Below are 18,734 nucleotides of genomic sequence, written 5' to 3'. Positions count from 1 at the left end.
TGCCAACTGTGAAGATTTGATTTCTGCAGAGGCTTGTCTTGTCCTTTTTCTGCCAGCACAGATGAGATTTTTCTTCTGCCTCTGCTGATGTGGGAGAATTGTCTTGCCCAAGTGTGCTCTTTCCTGTGCTCATGAGATACTTGCCTCAGTTAACGGTGTTGGATAATGTGAGGGAAAGAGATGGAGGGAGGGGAAGCCTCCCCTTCTCTCTGCATCAGGTAGAAATTGGCAACAGCTGAACTTTTTGAGCTGCATTACAGAGAATGTGCTTTATCTTTTATAGGTTAGCAAATCAGAGCTGTGGTTGCAGTTGGCAGTATCTTATTTACCTCTCATCACATAATAGCTGAGCTTTGCAAGCTCCCTGCTTTCCTTTGTTCTTGTCCCTCTGCATGCTCTGGAGTGTATCTAATACCTACGGTGGTGGTTTATATGAAGGCTAATTGCTAGTGTGCTTATATCATTACTAAGCTACTGATTTTCTCTGTTGTATCTGTTTGAACTACTGGCCAGTTTAATCTCTGATATGATAAATAACTGCAAATAGGTTCCTGTGGTTCAGGCTGTAACACAGAGTTGGTATATGTTGTGTTTTTTGTCTTTATAACCGGGGCTCCTTCTTAGGTGAACCGAGAATTATTCTGTTTTCAGAAGAAAAAAAGGAAAATTACTTCATAAAATGGTGACTGTCAGGAAGTGTTGGGTCTGTTCCAGTTATGCCAATCACTTAATCTGTGAGCATGCAGGAGGTGGGAAAGGGGACATGGCTCACAGCATGCTCTTCCAACTGCTGCAAACTGTTGGGCCCATCTGGTTGAGATGATCACAGTGATGTAGGCTGAAGCGTGTAAGCACTGCCCCAAATACTGGAAACTACAGTCAGATTTCAGGATGACTTGAGTTACTGTATTTCAGTGATGGGCACTGTTAGGAAAACTTGGAGAAATGAAGGAATTATCTATCTAGAATAAACCTCGGGAGGGAGAGAGATAAAGAAGATGTCGATCTTGATAGTACATTTCAGATGAAAGACTTTTCAATCTGGACTTCTAGGGAGGGGAGGGGAGGAGAGAGGGAAGAATCGTGATCAAAAACTTAAAAAGGGAACAATTGAAAAACTGCGAAGGGAAAGTAGGCAAGGCTTTCCTGAGGTTACATCAGATGCCACTTGCTCAAAATTTCACCCCAGAAGGCTGCTGCTTTTCCTGTCCTCTTACCAGGTCACTGATGAACAAGTGATAGCTGCAAGTGAAGTGGCAACGACACCACCCCACCACCCATACTGCATAGCAGCACGTTCTTTTTTAAATTTTGTTTTGGATGAGAATGTTTGTATATGGTTCAATGCAAATATTTATGGAAGGGTTTTAAATAAGAAATGGGAAAAGCTCAGAGCATACATATACTGCAGGTTACGTCTGAACTGGAATGGGTGAAAGCTGCTTTCATCTTTACGTAACTGTTCCTGCATTTTTAGAGGCCTCTGAGTAGACAGTCTCCTTCTTTGCACCAGAGGTGGATCTAACGCATTGCTAGGGGAGACTGTTAGCAGAGCGCAGAGTGGAAAGTCAGGCAGATCGGAAGAATCTGGCGTGGGAGGGGCTGGAGCTTTGCATGAAGCAAAGCTGCTGTGGGTGACAACCCCAGTAACATACTTCCCATCCTTACACCTCCTCAGTTCTATGAAGTACGCAGGGTTTGAGAACCCCCTCTTTTTCTAGGACAGAATTTCACCTTTTTGACCTTCGACAGTATCCAAAGGAGTGCAGCTGTGTCTGCTGCCAGTACGGAGACATGGAATGTTTACCCATGAAAGACCAAAAAGGCTTTGGTTCCCTCTTAACCTGTTTCAAGGTTTGTGAGGCGCTATGGATCTAGCAATTAAACTGGGGAGGGAAAACTTACCTGAAAAAGTCAAAGATGCCCGGTGAAGGCAGACATTTACAGCAACTATGTTGTTAATGAAGCCACAGTAGAGATGATGGCTGTTCTGCTGTTCAGGTGCGCTGCCAGTAAAACTGGCAGGTAGTGTGTCAATGACTACTGTGTACATGACTTGCTGAACATGAAGCATTTATTTATGTGAGCAATACATTAACAAGTGGCAAAGTTATACACTAAATTTATGTGGAAATATATTCCCCCTGCACTCCAGCACACCAGTCAACTGAATCGGGGCACGAACTCTCAGTCCAAATGATGGTTAGCAACAGCTACAGCATACTGTGCACTAAAACAACCTTGCTTCTTCCAACCTCTCTGAAGTCTTGCTTGAAGACCCTGATTTTAAGTACACAAACAGTTAAAAACAATTACCAGTGTTTCATTAATTACCTGCCCATGGTTGTAGGCTACTAAAGAGCTTTCACTCTGCAACTGCAGAGTGAAAAAACACTGGACAGTGTTTTTTCTCTCAAGTTAAAGAATTAAAGTGCATAGCAGCAGCTGTGCCTAATTGCTCAGTGGAAGGAGCTCACCAACATCTAGGTGTTCCCTTTTCTTAACAAAAATAGTTCTCTGTGAAGACTTCGAGCGCTCCATCACCAGTGCATCAACTGACATCGAATATGTGTGGACCACTTCAATTAACTGGACAAATCCAGTTAATAACACTGGATTTGTTCTAACCTACAAGTTGAGGAAGCTTCTTACGCATGTGGGGGGCTATGATTCATATGACTGTATGAATCATGTATACACATATATACAAAAACAATTTAACTCTTGTCGTTAGGGACTCAGGCCCATCTGAGGAGTCTGCAGAACTCGCCCAACTTCCACTGAAGCTTGAAATGCAGTCATACTGCTAGACAAATATCAGGGCTATTACTTTCTTTTTAGCAAAAAAGTAGATTAGTAACTGTACAGTAGGTAAAAAGCAGTTTTTAAAAAAAATACAGAAATTACACAAAAGGCTGTAGTAAAGTGCCTAGCAAGAATATAAAGAACAGGAGAACTGGTGTAAACGGACAAACACTATTGCATCCTTGCTCCCCTTACCTCTTCACAAATTCTCCTGCGTGCATTGTAACAGCATCAATGCTCAATGATAATACGTCAAAAAAGACCGTTTTCACTTCACTATATAAAGTATTAGAGAGCTTAAAGCCAAGAATAGAGTCATATCAGAAACTATACTTTGGAGCATGATTAGCTCACTTTTGTCTGTACCCTATACAGTGAGAACTGCCAGGAACCCTCAGCAGCTGGCTGACAGTGCTCTTCATGGAGGCACAGCTCATACCCTCCCGAGAGCAGGTGTAGCTAGAGCCCCCTGCCTCAGATCTGCTGAACATTTACCACTGAGCTACCGCCGTTTCTCTTTCCCCTTCTCCTCCCTTCATCAGCATGTTTCCCACGCCCCCATCAGTTTTCTGCTAGAGGGACAGCCTCTGGCTACATCAAAGCTGCAGATTATTTAGGGCTATTGTGTTGTCTAAGTGTGACTTCTGAGAGATGGAGAAGCCAAGCGTTTCTCCATCCCTTATCCCTGTCCTTTCTCTACATTGATCCCCAGCCTTACTGAGAGCTCTCAGAGCCCTGGACGTAGTCAGGGAGGCTGATATCTGTATGGAGAGATCCATTTCCATTATGAGTTTTGCTGGGAAGAAATCTGTACTTTGTCTTTATGTAAAAATATGGAGCAAGTTACACTGAAGCCGCATTTCAACTTTTTACTCAGTATTTTCAAATGCATGCTCCGTGACAAACCACCCTGTGACTAACTGTGTAAAAAACCAAGACTATACAGATAGAGAACCTGAAGTGTTAAAAAATATATTTTCCCTCTCCCCCTTATCCCTTGACAAGTTAGCCTTTAAACAAACACTAATACGAGGTAAGCTGACAGAACAACACTGAATAAATAGCTGCGAAAAACTTTTGGTTGCTAGATGTCTGCAGGCATCATGTAAACGGTATGCTACCTTCATGCTAGTTTAAAAAAAGGTGTTCTACATCAAGGGATCCATACTCTGGCACTTCTGGCAAGAAACAGATGTTTTCAGGCTGGTAAAATTTTGAGATAATTAAAAAAAAGTAAAATAAATACATTTTCCCTCACTAGGAAAAAAGCCACATTTGTGCTCCAACAGCTATCACTTAAGTTGTAAACCCAGGAAAGCCAAATTTTAAAGTTACCTGCCTGTAGAAGAGTTCATGATAAGATTTTTGCTTTCAGAAATCTGTCACTTAGTGCTGCTGCCAGTTTTCTAAACAAACAACTGGCATCTTTACGCTGTGAACCAACCTGCTAAGTGACTCAGGTTTGATAACAGAAATACTTTTCTGCTTCAACGGAACTGAGCTTAGTCTGAGAGGTTTTCACTTTTTTTTTTTTTTTGGACTAGTCTTTTTATCTAGCCACCTAGAAAGCATAACTAAGTTCCTCCTGAAGTTTTTTTCAGAATAACAATTTGCAGTTAAATGTAAACACTGATACCATAAATGTAGTGTATACAAAAGGCACAAGACAATTAGATTTGTGTTGCTGAAACTTCCTTGACTTTGAAAGTTGATAATGCATCTTCTATTATCTGGCCAGTAAACGCCGATCCTAAGAAAGCTGCTAGCTCCTTACTTAACTGAAGGGGGTTTCCTACGTGCAGCAGCTTGGCTTTTTGGTATTGCAATCAAACGTCCGTTGTCCTCTATATATGCAAAAATCACAAGTTATAACATTAAGTCTCCTTGATTGTACATGATATTCGTTATGTGGTAAGAAAGGCAGTGTCTTAAAGAACAAGTGAAAAAAGAAATCTGAGACAACTCTTGATTAATAAGAAACTGGGATTTTGAAAGACGGCGGCCCTCAGGAACTCAGGTTAGTGAAATGCCTTTTGGATCAAAGTTAAGTGGTAACATTTGTTTCCCAAAGGAGATAACGGCTCCAAACAGGACAATAAAACCCCTATTTCATAGCACTGTCCTGTGCAGCTCCCATCAAATTCCCCAGCTGGCCAGCTTCATTTCTGCATTATCCATCTGAACGCAGGCTTTTTATCGCTCCACTTACCAGTGACGCGCTGTAGCATTCAATTAACAAAGGAGGTTTTCCCCCCCGTCTCCACAGTTTTTTAAACTATTGGTAGTGCACATCTGAGGGAAAATGGAGCCTCTGCCATAATGTTTTCCAAAAATGTTCCAAAAAATAGTCAGACACTTCACTTGGGTTTCCTTTTCATCAAAAATTGCTTATCAAGCACGCAAAAGAAAATACAGTCCACCAAGCCACTACATTACTTGTACTCAACACTGGCTGTTCTCCCCATTCATAAAGCCAGTAGTGCAAAAATTTGATTTTGAAGTCAACTACTTACAGCAATTTGAATTAACGGGTGAATTTTCAAAACCAAGGCAAGAATATGGACTGATACGTAAGGAGGCCACATTTTCCGTGTGCTGAATATCAAAGTAAAACCAGCCATTGAATTTTTACAATTGTAAACTCAGACTCCTTTTTTTTTTTTTTCTCCTCCATTTCCTCATACTCGGAATCATCCTTCACCATTCAAAACCAGTAATTTTAAGTTGAAACATTCTTTATATGGTTCAGAAGTAGTATGTTTAGTTTCATGTTTCAAGCAGTGACATGGAGACAGCTAATCATCTGTCAGTTTGTTTTCTGAGCACATCCACACAGGAGCAGACAGGAGCAGCTGGCCAACAGGGCTGATATTTGGAAGAATGCATCTTCCTTCCAACGACAGCTTTTTCTTGAACTGGAACAGAACGTTAATCACAAAATACATTATTAGAATTGAAGAATACTTAAAAATTAAATTACTGCAACAGATCTCATCATCTTAAAGGGGAAAGTGAACAACAGCTGAATGAAAATCCCACCCTGAAGAGGAACACAGTAAGACTGTTCACAGTTATGTTATTAATCCACTTTCAGGATGACAGTGATTAAAGACTGACTACCTGGCAAGCAGGCCACCAGTTTATAAAATGAAGTGAGCTACTTTTACAGTACTTCCAGGTACCAATATCATTAAAAAACCAATTCTCTATTACGTTAATGTAAACCACATCTGGCATTCTCAGTATTTAGTCCTCTGATTAATTATAAAGGATTACAGGATATTGAACCTTAGTTGGGACAGAAATTCAAATTACTAACACACTGGCAGGGGCTGTGGGCTCTATTTTTCATGTCAAAGATGAAATTAGTTGGTTTTGTTGTTGTGACTTCAGCATCTTTATTATTCTATTCACTCCCTAGGAACAAACAAACTCAAATACTGACAATAAAGTAATGAAGTTAAAAGCAAAGTAGCTTAAAAAAATATAATGTAGAAACGTTTTGATATAAGGGCTCTTATTCCAGCAACTGTATGTCAGTGATAGATACACACACACACACATATATACACATATATATATATATACACGCACACAGAGTAACCTAGCTTTTCTGTTACATCTCCAGAAAGTCTTTTAAGTGCCACATAGAAATATCTCAGACAGAGCTAAGGGTACAATCAAACTGGCACTTACGCTTATGCCAGAGAAATTATCGGTCCTTAGCTACTGCCCTTTTGAGATGTGCATGCATTGGTCTGAGGCAAAACTGACTTCCAAGAACCCCTTTACGTGGCTTTACACTCACTCTTTGGAACATAACCTCCTGTGAAGCTGGGCTGTCTTTAAAAAACTGCAATTCTAAATGGATGCTCACAAAAAGAAGACAAAACAAAAAAACCCCCAAACAACATCCCCCCCAACCCCCCCCCCTCCCCCCCCCAACCTCAGGGGTGGGGTAATCAGACTACAAACACAAATCTAACTGTTACTTTCCCTGACTGGACTAAAAGAAAAAAACAACTGAAAAAGAGCACGAGGTGTTTATCAAGCTAAACAGCTTGAAAAAACCCCTTTCTTACACACTTTCAGCATCTTGAGAACAATCACAGACCATGTTTAACATTCAGAATAAACTGAATGACAAAGTTCCCATAAAATGTACACGCTGTTCAAAGAAAGATTAAAGTTTAGAAGTTATTACTTAAGTAAATAAAGTGTTAGGACCTTTGAAAGTAGAACTCCAACCTGACAAAACTAGTTGCAATTAATGATATTTCTGTAACATAATCAAAAAATCTGTTTCTTTAAAGCCTGTCTCCAGTGCTTTACTCTTGAGCAGCGATGACATGTAAAAGACATGAAACTAACTGAAGTTGAGTAATTTATTCTTTTTCAGAAGCTGTTGTTTTGTTGAAACAACTGATGGATTAAACAGGGCAGAAGCATGTCATTTTACATTTTGAACAAAGGGTTAGAAGTGAGAGTTTAGATTCTATTAAAAAAAAAACCCCTACATAGAGCAGTCAAAATTGCAGACACTGGCTGGGTTTCATTTGCTCGTCTGTTTAACTCTGTTCATTTGACACCACATTTTCAACACTTTAACACTTCACACCATCATCAAGTTTGTAGATGTACCTGTATCTGGAACCGTCTGTGCCTTCATTCACCACTAAACACAAAACCAGAATGTAAGGGCCAAGAATTTTTTAGTTTCCCTGACGAATCCAACTGAACTTTTGGGACTTTTTTGGTACAAGCTACAGGCCACCTGTTGGTATCTGCACACCTCTACCATTTTTATAATCTGCCTTGACAGTGCAATACCACGCCTGATGGGTCTAGTAACAATCACTGCAGTTCTTTGATGGCTTTCCATGCCTTCCACTTCCTCCGGCAGTGACTGAGAGCAACCTGACAGCTGTGACAGCATGTCCAGGAGTCACGTCACACACAAGTGAAGGACATCCACTTGAGACACTTTTTCAGGGTGACTGAAAGGGTGCTTCCAATAGCAGAGATGGAAATGACCTTCCTGGAACGATTCCTCCAATGTTGTTGGAAAATCATGAATTATTTGGTATGCTGACATTCTTAGGATTGGAGTAAAATTTTTTATCCAGCTTTAAATATGAAATAATTCATTTCTGTAAGCTTTGGTGGCATTAGAAATCTTCAAATACTAAAGTGAGTATGATGATCGATTGTATTCATTCCCCCCAACCCAATTATTAAGGTCCCCTCCACTTACGTACATAACAGAATTTACTAGCTGCTTCTCAAACCTGCCTTCTGAGAAGTCTATGTTGCAAGATATCAATACAAGAAATCAAAAAAAATCTCAGCTGTTTTTGGCAATAGGTGACGAAATGCTCAGGAAGTCACATGGACACCTTTTGTCTTCAGTAGGCAGCACTTTTTTATTATTAAATAGGATGCAGCTCAGTACCTGGCATAGAAGAACAAGCTGCTAATAGCTTACGTGTTAGAATAAATCTTTTTTCCTTCATCATCTGATAGACCTTTACCTGCTTTAGCAGACCAAGCTATGATCTTCGTGTTCAGTGTTAAGAACTAACTTCATTTTCAAACTTAGCTTTACAAATATTTGCTGGACAACTTGAATAGTCACAATTCCATTATCTTTCTAAAGACAGGGAATAATAATAACAATAATATTTTGGAATATCACCTAAAAGCAATGGGTATAAAGGTTAAACTATTTTGCAAACATGACACATCAAGAAATAGGAGGTTTAGTTTAAAACTATGAATTCATGTGCTACTACTCGTGGTAAAAAAAATAAATTGAAGAAAAGAAAACATAGGAATTGCTTTAGTAGTTTTCTTTTGTGCATTCTTCAAGTGGTAAGATATCATGGAATAACATATTAAGTACAGAGAATATTAACATACCTTTCCTTATATATTCAGATGTTTCTTTTAAGGGAAATTAGGTTTCATTTTCCATGGTTAATGCAGGATTGCTCATACCTTTAAAGACAAAAAATGGTATTTCCACAGGAAAAGGTCTCATGTCTATTTCAGCAAATAATACAACCTTTAATTAACAATCCACCTTAATGTCATTCCACTGTTACCAAGTCTATTCCTGTCCTGTGTCCACTACACAGCTTTTCACTAGTTGCAACAAGGTGTCATCATATTCTGGTATAAGCAATTTGTCGCCAAAAGAATTATCACGCTCAGCCTAAAAGACAATTAGCACCTACTGCTATTAGTGTTCTCAGTATCTCTTGGTCAGGTTTAACTGGGAAGGACACAGCAGCTTGATACATGGAACTTCCTACAAACATGCATTTAAAATGAGCTTCATGAATTTTGGTTCGTGAATACAAACCAAGTGACCTTGGTCATTTTTACACTATATCCTCCAAAACTAGTTCATTACAAAACGAATCGTTGCAGCATAAATCAATTCCTTACCAACTTTGCCCTTTTCAGCCTTTGCACTAATTTCTGACCATGATGGCGTATCCGTAAGAAGGTGGCTCTGGGAGTCACGCAACGGCTTTGCAGGAAACAGGTGGTTCTCACTGTAATGCCAATAAAAAGAACATTAGTAAACTGCAGTAATTTTTCATTATCTTACCACACATTACAAACAGTTTGTCGTACGCAGTATTTTCCCTACTTTACCTTGCTTCTTTTCTGATGAATCACTACACTTTTATCATTACATACATTACATTAGAGTTGTCACAGATGCAAGCGCAATCTAAAAAGCAACTCCCTAGCACAGAACAGGGAAACATTCTGATTTTTTCTTTGACAGCTATTATATATTAATACAGGTACTTCAGTTCCAAATGCACTCTTATCCATATTCTCTCCCACTACAACAAACCTGACATGATAAATAGTGGAGAGAACATCTCCAAAATCTCTTGCCTAATGTAAGCTATGGATCACTGGGGTAAGATTTAAAATGTCAATAAATAGCTAGCTGAAACGTACTGTATTTCTTTTATGAATAAAAGATTGTCAATACAATTCCATTATCATTTCTTAGTCACCTATTCAAGTCTACTAGACTTATCTCACCTTATTTCCATAAATTTAAGTATATGTCTGAGGATTAGCTGAATTACAGCTTAGCTGTTTAAAATCTGACCTGTATTTATTAATAGGATACTCTTCATTTGCTTACCACTTTTAAGTATCTTATGCATGGTTTTATTTATATTTGCACAGGAAAAAATAGAATATCAACTATTCGAAATGAGTAACAAAAAGCAGATTACTTTTTGGATGTTGAATTAAGACCACCAGGTGTGGAAGCTTGCTCAGGATCCTGATTAACAAGGCAAGTTGGGAAGGAGCAACCATCCCCTAGACTGAAAAATTCAGAATTAGTGTCATACATAAAAAAAAAAAAACCTTCAAAGAACTGTTTTTTCTAAAGTGAATATTACTGTATCTTATTTCAAAAAAACTAACCATGCCCCCAAACCCTGTGGATCCTGATTATTCAACAGTTTCAGCAAATGAAGCATTAAAAACTGAGCATACCTTGAAAACACAGGCAGCAACCAGTATTTCTTCTCATCACCAAACACCTGCCTTAGATTTTTCCTGAAGCCCAAGCTAAAGCCATTCTTGTCTGTTCTATGACGAAATATGGGAGCTCTGAATACCTCTTAAAAAGAAAAAAAAATTAATTAGATCTCTTTGCAAGATAGCACTTTTAAGTTTCACACTGGTATGTAGGCAATTGCGCTGATGATAGCATCGTCCAAGAGGAAAGCCTATCCTGCCCAAATGGCTGAGAAAGCCAGTCCACTCATGAAAGCCAAAGTCAGGGCTACACAGTCACTGTGCGTGCAGAGGAAGTCCTATGGCTGAGGAAGGGTGGAAGTCTTCTCCACCCTCCTCCCTAATCAAGGCAAGGAAGAGTGAGGAACTCACTTTTTAAGGAGGTGTGGTATGTTTTATGAAGATTTCAGCATGTGACAATACCACAGAGAGTGTTCAAGAAAGAAAAACCTAAACAAAGGGTTTACTACAGAAAGAGTAATGGAAAAGAAGAAAAGCTTAACCTACTTTAGTAGTAAGAGTAGCTTTTCACACCCTGGGGTATGAAAACATTGTGTGTTTTTACAGCTGCACAGAGAAAGCACTTTACTAGTAGACCCAGATTATTCCCCATGGATGCCCAACCTCAATTTCTGGAGAAGAGAGCTAAATATAGCTTCAAGTGTTGCAAAGTGCCTAAAGCAGAAAACTCATTCACTTTCCACCAAGTGACTGATAGCCATTTAATTCCCTTAATTGGCTATATATAGTAGGCAAACTATGTCCTGATGTCCTGACAGTACAGCTCACACAAACCATGCTGCAACCACACAGAGATCGTCTTTCTGCAGTAAATCCTTAGCTATGAACTGCTAGAAATGACCTTCAACACGTACTATGCATTAGTTACAAGGTGTTTTAAAGAAGGGGGAAGGGAAAATAGAGATACCCTTTCAGATGCCCATGTTAGGCTAGGAAAACAGCTCCAGGACAATTTAAGCACAATCACACTTAAAGCTGTCATGGCTTCATTACCAAACTATCGCATGTTCACGGTTTCACATACCGAGCAATTTCCCAAAGTAAAATGGCAAGAAGAGACAAACTGATCTTTTTGAGTAGCTTAAGTGTACAGAAAACATGGTGTATTACCTGCATGGAATTAAATTTGTTTTAAAAACAGGAAATGTTGAATTAGACGTGTTCTGCATTATGGTTACCTTTGAACAATTTTTTTTTTTGCGCTAAAATGATAAAAACAGTTTATAAACAGAATACTTCATTATTTCCGTTCATTTAGGCATCATTAATAAAACTTTTCTCCACTTCTAACTAGATTGAACAAAGTAGATGATTTTTCAGAATACTGAAGAAACCCACAAACCCTAGAGAAATCTTGAAGCAAACAAGCTTTCTTCCAATTATATATATTCAAAGTTTTCCATTAATCATCTACATATTAGTAAATCCCAAGAGAACTGGAAAAAACAGATCAATTCATTGGCTTACTCTAAATTCAGCTTGTATCAACAGAAAAGCATTTAGAGATTTAGAAACTTTAATGAATATATTGCAACTTGGTATTATTACAGTCCAGGATGTAGTATAGAACAGGCACTCAAATCTTCTGCACCTCTCTTTTTTTTTTTTTTTTTTTTTTTTTAAAAAGATTTGTAACCAGACAAACATGCATCCAACTGGTGGGAAATCCTGGTTTAACACTGATATTCAATGCAGTTATATATAAACTCCCATAGTAGAGGCACAGGCCATCTTCTTTGAGGTTTTTAAAATTAACTCATAATATAGAGTCCTTTCTATGCATCTATGGTTATGTGGTAGACAGGACTCAAAACTGTGAAACCACCTTTCAGATCTCCGTGTTCATTTACTAGTAAATATAGAAGCACTGCCGTAAAGTCTGTTCTGTATCAGATCATTCTGTGACATGGGCTCTTTGTGCTCATTCATGTTGATCAAAACTAACACCACTAGGGCCACAATCAGCCTGCCTTCCAGACGTTTTTTTCCTCCCCTTACCTCCAGTATAGGCAAAGTTTTGGAATTAATAACTATGTCTTTCAGACAAAGACAATTTAAAGAAAATTGTAGCCGAATTGAACAGCGGAACTCTGGTTCTGCAGGGGGCAAGGGTGAGAAAGCAGCGCTGAAGCCACTACCCTGAGACACCACATCAGAGGACTCTGACCTGGGGGCTGGGAACGCCAAAAAAGAAGCACTTGCGCGAGCATGCATTAGTGCATCTAACATTTATTACAAAGTGATCTCAATTTTTTTTTTTTTTTTAAGTTTATTCAGTTTCTGTTAACAAGCTGTGGATGGGAGGAACTGGGAGGAAGAGGGTAAGGTCATTAATAGCTTGGCCCCTTGGGGCAAGAGGAAAAGAGTCAGAATTTCCAGGGAGCAGCAGAACTGGGGAACCAGTACTGGATATTGCCAGACCCAGGCACTTCTAACCAGGATCCAAGGAACCTGCAGAGGATTGCCCACTTTTTCCATTACCCCCATACCTATAATACACATCTCTTACTTATTTTTTGCTGTCAAACACAGAAGCATTAAATCTACTTACCTAATGTAGACTTATTCTTGCTGACAAGCCAACAGTGATACCCAAAGAGAGAAGACAGACTGACAGAAAACATAGCTGCAGCAAAGAATAAAAACATGATGTGGAACTTGGCTTGAGTATCAGGAAGGTCATTCTAAACATAAAAAAAAAATTATGCCGTTAGAATTGGGGAAATAGCTGTTTAATTTGATTATTAATAATCTTCTATTCAGCCAAATCAAATTCAGTGCAGACACAAACGTACCACACAACAAGAGTCTGAATAAATGAATTATACCCCTTCTATGTACAGACGGCCATGCAATTAGGTTGCTGACAGCATCTAAGTTAAAGAAATGGGCCCTTTCTTAAGAAAGTATAAATACTGACAACAAGAATCTGAAATTTGGATCTGAACTTTGAAGTGTCTTTTAGTGAAGAACAACTTATCTTCACAAAAATTGTCTTGTTTAATTAGCCTTTTCAGAATACTTATATTATAGCATAAATATTGCAAATCTAAGAAGGTAATATCCTAAGTTGTGGACCCAGATAATCATAATTAAAATACTAGAAAATTTCTCTGAAGCTTTTTCATAGCATAGCATTAAAGGAAGTTAACAAAACCTATCTATAATATAAATTCCCTTGTAAAATGTTTTCTAAATAATTGCATACTTGTTCTACGCAGCTTCAAAATAATAAAGAAATAAGTGAAATTTCATGAACTATGATAAACAGAAAAAAATAGAGGGCTATGATTATTAGCAAAACTTTTGTACCTCAATTAGGAGATACTAGATTACAATGTAATGTCTTGGAATTTTAGACTTCTCGCACAGTGGTAACTTCTCATGCTTAAATACAGTATGTAGATTAGGGTACCTACTGTCCAAAACTTGATAAAATACTGTAAATCCGTTGCAGCAATGAAAAGGCAATACAGTAGCGAGTAAGCCAAGAAGAGAAGAAAAAATTTGTAATTGGAGAATCCTACACAGTTGTTCACCCTGATAACAAAAAAAAGTAAAAGTAAAAATGGAATGTAATGAAAGTTATTTGCTTTGCTTTCATCCAATTTAAAATTAAACTTATTTACTCTAAAAAAGTTAATATCAGCATGTAAAGCAAGTTTTGCCTCCTATCTCTAGTGTCTCAAGCTACTGAAATGTATTTAGCTTCAACTCCCAAATTAGTGTAGTAATTCTAACCAAAACCAAAACCAAAACCAAAACCAAAACACTACCACCACCACCACAAAAAACCCAAAGAACTTTACCGGGTAATACCACTTTCAACAGCTTACTGAAATTGAATTTTCACTTACGGTATGAAATCTGTTCCCAGCACATCTGATGTAAATGTGACTGCAGTTACAGTTACTTTTTTAGTTTGTAGGTAAGTTTAAGTATCCATGTTTTACCATTAGGCATACTGCACATAACAGCTGGGACAGTTACAAGCCAAGAATTTGAATCTCGACTGAATTTTGTGAGTCTCATTTAATCCACATCCTCCTTCATTAATCATACTACATACTAAAACTTCTTAGTAAGATTCTCAAACGTAAGAGTATTCATAGGAGATTCCTAAAAATATTTACATTTATGTAAAATAATGAGAGAAATACCACTTAAATAAACAGAAAACATTCCATCTCAGTGACAACATGACAGCAAATAAAGAGATTAGGAACATGTAAATACACATCCAAATGTTAAATAAATCTCATTTTATCATTTTTACTTATGGGCTTCAAGTTCACCCGTTTCCCATTTTTAAAGAATTTATACAGGATAATGAGCAACTAGTATACACTATGATCAGAGAGACATGATGAGGGTGTATTTAGTACCATAGCAGCTTCCCATTAGAGGCAATATATGAAGTATTATGAATTTTAGAGCTCTATTAAACATGTAATGATATTACATTCACCAAATGAAAAATATTGGAGTGCTGCCCATGGACAGTTTATTGGTAAATAGCTTCCTCTTTCTTTTATTTGGTTGCATTAAGAAGGTAACCAAAGTTATCAGTGCACTGCTAACTTTGACATAACTCTCCATATGAGTTAAAAAAATTCCATATACCTTCTTTAACTAATTGCTATTGCTGTCAGAAAGATCAGCTAATTAAGAGAAGACTACATCCATGAAAGCACTTGTATGTTGAAAAATAATTCTCAAAAAATAAGAAGGCGTGGCGAGTCTCAACTTCAGCTTCTGGAAGAGCAGGACAAGTTATTGCAACTATTCTCTTCTTTAGGGAGACACTGATGGTAATGGCAGGATACATGGTAATCAGAATAGGGTAAAATCTTAAAATACCAAATGAACTTTCACTGTACACTACTGTTATCCATCCTCAGGGTGGATAGGGGGTTTCTTTGTTTTGTTACTGGTTTTGTTTTTACAAAACATGCCATCTTGGCTAAACATTAAATTTAGCATCGCCATTTAAACATGCAGCAATAGCTACGCATCTGTATTAACTACAGTTAAGAAGGACTCACAACAGATTGTTCTAATTAAAAAACTCCAGAAGACATGTTTCTAAGCTCATTATGATTCTTATTGCAAAGTAAATTTACAGTTCTCCACAGTGAAGTATTCTTTTTCATTAAATATGTCAAAGTAAGCAATTCCATGATAAACTGCAAGCAGTTCACATTCAAGGTTTCTATGATAATGCCATTTTCCTGTCATGGTATTTATTTTAGGACTGTTTTACACTGTTTAGTGTAAGAAAAGAAATATCAGTGTTATTTCCCAAAGCCCCAGAAGTTTCCTGAATCAAAGACAGATTTCTTACTTCTTGTTCTTTTGCACTACTGCATATGGTACACACATTAAAATAAACTTTCATAAATTATTCTGCTCCCTTCAATTTTGACAAAGCCACAGAGTGAGGAGTTCTTACTGGAAGAGAACAGTTCATCAGAAGACTGAAATGAAAGTAAACACCAAGGTTTTGTAACTGTACTATTTGAACATGTAGTATCAAATCATAAAACCCAAGAATGGTGGTTAGATTTGAAGTCTAACGTTTTTGAGGAAGAGTAAAACTGATGTATGTACCCACAACTGGCTAAATAATGGTGTGCTATTGCAGTGAAACATTCATACAGAAGAACAGTCCATGTTAACAATTTGGGTTACAGATAACATTTAAAACACTTAATTTTGAAGTACAAAAAGAAGAGATATCCTTTCTGTCTCAAGAGTCAGTTTACTGAAAATGCCAGGCAAAGAAATAACTTACGAGGCACTGAAGGTGATGCAACTCAGTTAACAAAAAGCATCACAGAATTAAGGAGATGCTAAATTCTTTTCAGATGACTCAAAAGACACAGGAGAGATGTTTCAAATGATTCCTAAGGTGTTCCTATTGCACCTTGTTAGTATTAGAGTTGTTATATACAGATTGTATTTTTGGTGATGCCTCAAGCCATCGCGTTCCTGCCTGCAGCTCCATCTATATATAGCATGAGTAGCAACAGCACTAGCATAGAAAATCACTAATGTTTTTATTTCTGCATCACTTAAACCTTTTAGAGTAGTTAGAGGGCCATTAACATTAAATATTTCCGTTTATCACGGCAATTCCATTAGCGCAGGAGTGATAGCCAAAATAAAGCCTCCCAAAAAGCAGAAGACAGCTGACCTGGGGCTAGGACACGATTACCATCTTACTACCTCTGCCTTCCAAATGCTTCATCTTACTTTCCCTAGGTTATTTTTACCTGTCCTCTCTCCAGAAATCCTTCTCCTAGCAGAATATTAAAACAGTAATTCCCACTACTGTTTCCCTGCTCTCCCTAAGCATAACATGGGTTCTTTCCCCCTTCTTTCCCACCAAACTTGCTCCCACCAAACAATCCCAACACGAAAAGCAAAGCAGGACCTAATGATGTTTTCAGGGGGGGCTAAAACCCACCCATTATACTGATTTGCACCCTTGCTTTTGTTGGCAAAATAGCCATATGATATTTCCCAAAGAACCCGTGAACACGGGTCTTTAAAGGAAACTATAAAGTTTGATCAGCATCTGTGCGATATTTCAAAACCCTCTTGTCATTTCCACGTAGTTGTTTTTTTCAGGGTGAGCAAGGAACTGTGGACAGCCACTCAAATTAGGAAAAATAAAGCAAGACAATACCTATTTTTCAGGTGCATTTCTGTTACTTGGAGTAAAAAAGGAACAATTCTCCATCAAGAAGCATTACATGTCTTTCAAGTACCTTCTCCATTTCTGTTTTTTCTTTTTGCACCCATTGCTTATTAGATTAAAAACAATGAGCAATGTAAATACTCTCTCAAACTGGGTACGTTTATGTTCTTTGGATAGGAAGAGTCTGCAAACAGGTAAGTAAGCAAATGCTACTCAGTGGAAAATGGAGTTTATTTTTCTAGAAGTCTATGCCCTAGTAAAATACCACTTCACTGCCCCTTTACACAACACTTAAGTGCTCAGTTCATGATTTATTACTTGATGCAATGGATTTTTATTCTGAAACTGAAGTTTACATGAAGAACATTTTCATGTACTATCCTAAGGCAGGACAACTCAAAAAATCCCAAATAGACCATAAAGCTTATGAGAAGGGTGCATAATACTGAATAATAGTAATATTGAGACTTTTCACTGATATTTTGTCAGGAATAGCCTGCAGCTATTTTTCTTACAGCTTTCTACAAGACAGCTATAAGAAGGCTGAAAAAAGGAAACAGCCTTTTTTCTTATAAGAAATTTTTCCACATTCAGCGGTTTTATCTGTTTGTGTTTTGGGTTTTTTTTTGTTTGTTTATTTTTAAGAAGCACACTACTAACACTAAGCATCATCAAGTTTCACATGCTGATATCCCTACAGAAAAAAAAAAAAAAAAAAAGTATGAAATAACCTTACCCTATATTGTTAAATATTTCTTTCAATTGTATCTACCATGCAGCTGCAAAATAAGGGGAGATTCTTAAATCACATTGCATTACGTCAGAGGCTGTAGTCAGGAGGAGCCCAGCACCCCTTCCTCCCCCAGGACAGAGTCTCCTCTGCTCAGGAATTTGATTTAAGAAGGTCAAACGAGCTCCTTAGAACCATCTACCATTCATTTTGTCCAACGCAGGAGATTCTTCTTTTCTGATCGGTTTCATGTGGTGAAGAACTGCCATCTACCACTCAATCCTCTTGACTTGGACCTTACTAAACAATTATCTTTAATTATTTCCATGAGATACCTGCCAAACTGACATAAAATTAATTACATATCCTGTCTACCCACTGGCTCCAAGGGCTGCTGAGAAAAGACAGGAAAACAAAACCACTGTGCAGGCTGACACGGCAGTGAAAGGAGGGAGGGTAGGAGGGAGAAGGGAGAAAAAATGAAAGAAAACAAAGAACTCATAAAAGAGCTAACTTGCTGTTTCCAGCAAGCCCACTCAAGCTGTCCTGGGAGCTTCAGTAAGGGGAACAAGGCACAGCCCTTCCCTTTGTTTTTTAACCTAGGGTAGTATTTCATCATTCAATGCAACTAAGCCACAGTAATACTCAAAGTCCATGAAGAAAATATGCAATTCTTAAAAGAAGTTTTCTTACTGACCAGAAGTCTACCTCATCCTAACTGTAAAAACATGGAGTTACCCAACTCAAAGGTCTAAGACGAATGATATATGAACTTCTTTACACATCTCACAACTAGGAAAGAGGACATAGGGTATAACTCCAATGGTCCTGCAAGACCAGTAACTTCACATAAGCATGTAACTCTAGGAATAGTGAAGCATCACCTTCATAACAGGCCCCTCAAGTTTATTCTAC

General features: G+C 37.9%; 1 protein-coding gene across 2 annotated transcripts in view; it reads right to left on the bottom strand.

The window, feature by feature from the left end:
- Window positions 1–2,056: 2,056 nt before the first annotated feature.
- ZDHHC2 (zDHHC palmitoyltransferase 2) overlaps window positions 2,057–18,734 on the bottom strand; it is a 37,169-nt gene continuing 20,491 nt past the window's right edge. For both annotated transcript variants that reach the window (XM_076336314.1, XM_076336315.1), the window contains exons 7-13: window positions 13,806–13,926; window positions 12,938–13,070; window positions 10,342–10,468; window positions 10,074–10,166; window positions 9,256–9,365; window positions 8,725–8,802; window positions 2,057–5,720 (exon numbers count right to left, since the gene is read on the bottom strand). In XM_076336314.1, coding sequence (XP_076192429.1) covers window positions 8,762–8,802; window positions 9,256–9,365; window positions 10,074–10,166; window positions 10,342–10,468; window positions 12,938–13,070; window positions 13,806–13,926 — 625 coding nt within the window. In that variant the 3' untranslated portion in view covers window positions 2,057–5,720; window positions 8,725–8,761. The remainder of the gene's footprint in view (window positions 5,721–8,724; window positions 8,803–9,255; window positions 9,366–10,073; window positions 10,167–10,341; window positions 10,469–12,937; window positions 13,071–13,805; window positions 13,927–18,734) is intronic.

This window comes from Aptenodytes patagonicus, chromosome 4 (assembly GCF_965638725.1).
Source record: "Aptenodytes patagonicus chromosome 4, bAptPat1.pri.cur, whole genome shotgun sequence".
Classification (NCBI taxonomy): Eukaryota; Metazoa; Chordata; class Aves; order Sphenisciformes; family Spheniscidae; genus Aptenodytes; species Aptenodytes patagonicus.
This window is presented reverse-complemented; position numbering and strand designations above follow the sequence as displayed.